General features: G+C 35.1%; 1 protein-coding gene across 1 annotated transcript; it reads right to left on the bottom strand.

Annotated features, from left to right (window-relative positions):
* Window positions 1-221: 221 nt before the first annotated feature.
* LOC104900278 (hypothetical protein) lies at window positions 222-2,927 on the bottom strand. Its single transcript, XM_010687666.4, has 4 exons — window positions 2,534-2,927; window positions 2,284-2,422; window positions 1,789-1,922; window positions 222-1,668 (listed from the first exon to the last, which is right to left on the bottom strand). Exons 1-4 carry the CDS (start codon window positions 2,761-2,763, stop codon window positions 639-641), a joined length of 1,533 nt encoding a protein of 510 aa, XP_010685968.1. The 5' UTR covers window positions 2,764-2,927; the 3' UTR covers window positions 222-638.
* Between the last annotated feature and the right edge of the window lie 1,484 nt (window positions 2,928-4,411).

The following is a 4,411-nucleotide window of genomic DNA, read 5'->3' as shown; positions in this document are numbered from 1 at the left end:
CCACCATGACAAGCAGAGCGAAAACTAAAAATTCGCCAAACAAAACTTTACCACAAAGAACTTCATCGATTATTTCCACTTTTGACAACCTTATCAAATTAATCACTTGAGAAAATCCTAGATGGTCCGTAATCAGATATCGAATGAGCATGAATTATCATTAAGTAACTAAAAGCAAATGTCTACCATCAAACCTAATACTTCTAATAGACACAAGTATATACAAAGAAATTACTTCATTATATATTTATCTTCTTACACTATAAATATCTATAAGTTTTTCAGTAGAACAATTATTCTACATACCAGCACATGCTAAGACAACAAATAAATATAAAATCTATAAGCTACTAAAAGGAGGAGCAACCAACCAGATGGAGAATATAATGGATAAGGAATCCATTCTCAAAGGGGCGGTGCAAACTGTGTTCCTGAACTTGAGGAAGCAGAGGAAGAACTAGGAAATCTCTAAAAAGCCAAGGGCACTCCTTTGAAGAAGTGGAGTGCCCGTTCTTGTGTAGATTCGCTAAAAAGGAATCCATTCTAGTATAGATACACTCAGGCTTGATAAGCAAAGAATGTCAACCTTTGAAGAAGAGGAGAACCCAGAAGAAGGCCTACAATGACATCTGAACATCTTACAGTTGGACAACAGAAGGTGATTCCGTCAGGTCAATGAAATGAGGATAATTGCTGGCAGCTCTTTTCTTCTTGCTTCCTTTACAAATTCTCAAGTTAGGTGAAGGTGTACAAAGCTCTATAACCTCAATCCCTTCGTCAGAATATGGCCGACTAGTATTGGTAAATCTAATAGGCGATTGTAACCTTATTGGCTTGAACTGTTCCTCAGTGATATCATTGATTACTACACATGTTGCATTGTCTTTCTTCCCAGTATCTTCCGCAACTGAGGCACAATCAACCATTTCAGAAGGACCGGCTTCTTCTAATGACTGTATATGGTTGTCTATTTTAGGGAAACAACATCTCAACTTCTCAGCCCCAGTGTTTTTGCCAATTCTCAAAACCTCGCTTAAATTGTTTCCAGTGGAGGCGGGAACATCAGCAGGCAAGTGAGAAGAAAGCTGGTTTTCCTCTACAACAGGAGACAATTCCTTTTCAGAAGCATGATATCTACCAACTGGATGTATGTTTTCCTCTGAAACAGGAAAATATCCTCTAAAGTCCTCAATACATATCTCTTCACAAGGTTGGAACTGCTTGTTCAATGTGTCCACTGGAGAGCCACAAACATCATCAACAGGCAATTGATAATCATGCAATGGCTGCATATGCTCCTCTAGCACGCCCGCCACTGGTAATGACTCACTTTCCAACGGACCACCAAACGCAATGCAGTCCTCTACCGAGAGGTTATCACTTGATTTTTGTATGTTACAACTTTCAACATGAATTGAAGAAGGATTCATCTCCATTGAACCATCAGATGAAGATTCTATTAACTCATCCGAACAGTTGGCAGATTCTTGATTATCATTTGAGTCAAAGTCATCTTCATCATCATGACCATAAGGAAGATCACCGTCCCAATAACAAGGAAGCTCATCCATGGAACAAAAATGAAGCTTCATTTGGTGAGGCAAACTTGGACACCCAGCAGCATGATTCATATACTTTGTAGAGAAGAAGCTAACTTTGAGGTCCATACTAAACAAATGAACATACAACACAAAAACGACATACAGAAACACTTCAGTCTCAGACTCTCAGCATAATGGATCAATACACAAAACCAGAAACACAAAAAGAGAAAGAAGACAATAATACCTCTGCCAAGTATGGAGAGTAAGCATAGTGAGTCCAAGTTTGATTTTGTTGGCTAGTCCTCCAAGGGTTTTAAAACTCGCAGCCGCCTCTCGCACCGCTAAAGACTCTCTAGGATGCTGCCATGCCCATTCAAACTACAAACAATTCACTTTTTTTCAGTTTTTCTTTCTGAGGGTGTTTATCTTCCATTTTGAAGATTGAGCTACAAACTAAAGCAGTAATCAATCTGTTTTTTCTCTGGACAAAACAAATCAAAAAAATGCAATCTTGCAATAAACCAGACCAATTAACCTAAATTCAATAAAACCCAATTCTACAACTATAATTTTCTCATTAAAACCAGATTAATTAATCAAAAAGGGAGAATTAAAAAATGCAATCTTGCAACAAATAAGACCAATTAAACTAAATTCAAGAATACCCAATTTTGTAACTATGATTATCTCATTAAAACCAGATTAATTATTCAAAAAGAGGAATTAAAAAAAAAAAAACCTGAAGAGCAGCAACATTAGTAGGAAAGCCATGGATGCAAAGAATCATTTCCCAAGGACGTTTCTTCTTAGTTCTGAAAGCTCCACTAGTAATTTCCCCATTATGTTGCCTAATTCGTCGCTTTGGATTCACAGTAAACCTAATTTCAATTTCAAATCAATTTCAAATCATCGAACATTAAAAATCACAAAAATTGGGGAAAAATTGAAGCAAAAGAATTGATTAAATTTGATAAAGAAACAAAACAAACCCTATATAAGTATGACCCTTGAAACGAGGGTTAACAGAAGTCAAGAGATAACATCCATAAAACTTAAATCCACCATCTTCAGATTTATCTTTTTCCCCCAATTCTGAATCGATTGACATGGGTGTCGATGATTTTAGGGATTTTGACTTTTGTAATCTTTGTTGACGACTCCATTTGATTGCTTCATCTTGTTTTTGCTGCTTCTTCGTCTTCCCTGATCTTCGTCTCATCTCTCTGTATTTTTTTCTCTATGATTTACTTGCTTTTGAATTTGAGTTTTGACGAAAAATTTGACCGTTGGAATTTACTGTCTTCATAGTTTAATTTTTTGGTAAGTTTAAGAAACTATTTTAATGTTTACTACTATTTTTTGAACTTTTTTGGGTGTAGGAAATATTAATAAGGTTGTGATCTCTCTACATTTGAAAATTAGTTTCAATTGGTTAATAATCGTGAATTGCATATTGGGAAAACAAAAGGAGAATTAGTAAAATTTGAATTTAATCTAAGAAATGAGTTTCAGTTAGTTAAGGCATGTTCTCCCTAACTTATTTTCAGTTCAGTTCAACTCTGAACAATAGTTATACTCTCACATATCACTATTCATTTCAGTTTAGTTAAATTCAATGCAATTCAGTTCTTTTATGCCGAAGAGAACAAACCCTTAATCTGTAAAAATCATGTTTGTTTAGTTTGATTTTTTTTCTATACAACATAAAACATTATCAGATTTTGAACAACTTCAAGTATCTTATAAGTACTCCTCCATTAGAGAAAAAACTATTAAATTCACAAACGTTAGTTGACAAGCGCAAAATAAAAGATCTAAGGTCATTGCCTTATTAGTTATTGGACTTGAAGTTGGAGATTTGGATATATGAAGAATGAATGTTCAATCGTAGGTTGTTGCAATACCAATTATTCATAATTGGTGTTCAAATTCGGATTACCAAAATAAAAATTTAACTCTACATAGCACGAAATGAAATATGTATGTAGAAATTGATTGATGTTGTAATGTGCTTTCAAACCATGTTACATGGAACTATGGAAGTGACCATCACACAATTACATTGAGCTTACCTTTATTGGGTTGCAACCAAAAATTCATTGTATGAAGATTTAATTTACATGATAAAGGAAAATCCGACTCCTTATGGATGTCGTTACATCTTTACTTCTCCATTTATGCTGCTTTTCTTGATCCCAACATCAAGAAACCAATCCTTATTGACAGTAAACTAGCTTTGAAGTCCGTGCGTTGCACGAATTTGTTGCTTATTTTATATTTCGTTGTAGATCAATCAAGATTCAATCTTGAGAGAAAATTGACCTAATTCTTGTATACCTTCCATCGAAAATTAAAATATAACAAAAGGCACTATATTAAATAAGTTCATATTTTTATTTCCTATTCGAATTCTGCACTCAATAAATTTGGGGCCAAAATCCCCAACTTTTGCCTAACTTGCATCTGCAGAGCAGCACAACTGCACAACTGCACAAATTTCGGTTTTGTGTACTTAAACGGAGTGCTCACTTAATCAAACTTCAATTGAAGAAGAACCAGTTAAACAAAATGCCGTAATTGGTGCACAGTCTCTTAAAGTAGCATAGGTCAGGTACATGCAGCAGCAGCCTGCATATATCAACTAAGCAAGTGCTATAAAAAATAATGCAAAGTTCTCACATAGCATCATGGAACTCAACCATTTATCACAAATTTAGCGTATTTCAGAGCAGATTTGTCAATATAAGTTTCCATGGAAACTACCACCTTGCATCTAACCAGACAAGATGACAGTAAAGGTTACCGTCGTCAAAACCATCCTGTTGGTAATCGGCGTAAGCCAAAGGTTACCAATCTATAGGACAACG

Source organism: Beta vulgaris, chromosome 7 (genome assembly GCF_026745355.1).
Source record: "Beta vulgaris subsp. vulgaris cultivar EL10 chromosome 7, EL10.2, whole genome shotgun sequence".
In the NCBI taxonomy this organism is placed as follows: Eukaryota; Viridiplantae; Streptophyta; class Magnoliopsida; order Caryophyllales; family Amaranthaceae; genus Beta; species Beta vulgaris.
The sequence above is the reverse complement of the archived record's forward strand: the minus strand, read 5'-3'. Positions and strand labels throughout refer to the sequence as shown.

Excerpts from the sequence above, each read along its gene's own strand:
- LOC104900278 (XM_010687666.4), bottom strand. The coding sequence starts at position 2,763 with ATGAGACGAAGATCAGGGAAGACGAAGAAGCAGCAAAAACAAGATGAA. Across the intron at positions 2,423-2,533 it reads AAGGGTCATACTTATATAGG|GTTTACTGTGAATCCAAAGC; the intron begins GTTTGTTTTGTT and ends AATTGAAATTAG. Across the intron at positions 1,923-2,283 it reads CTAATGTTGCTGCTCTTCAG|TTTGAATGGGCATGGCAGCA; the intron begins GTTTTTTTTTTT and ends AATTGTTTGTAG.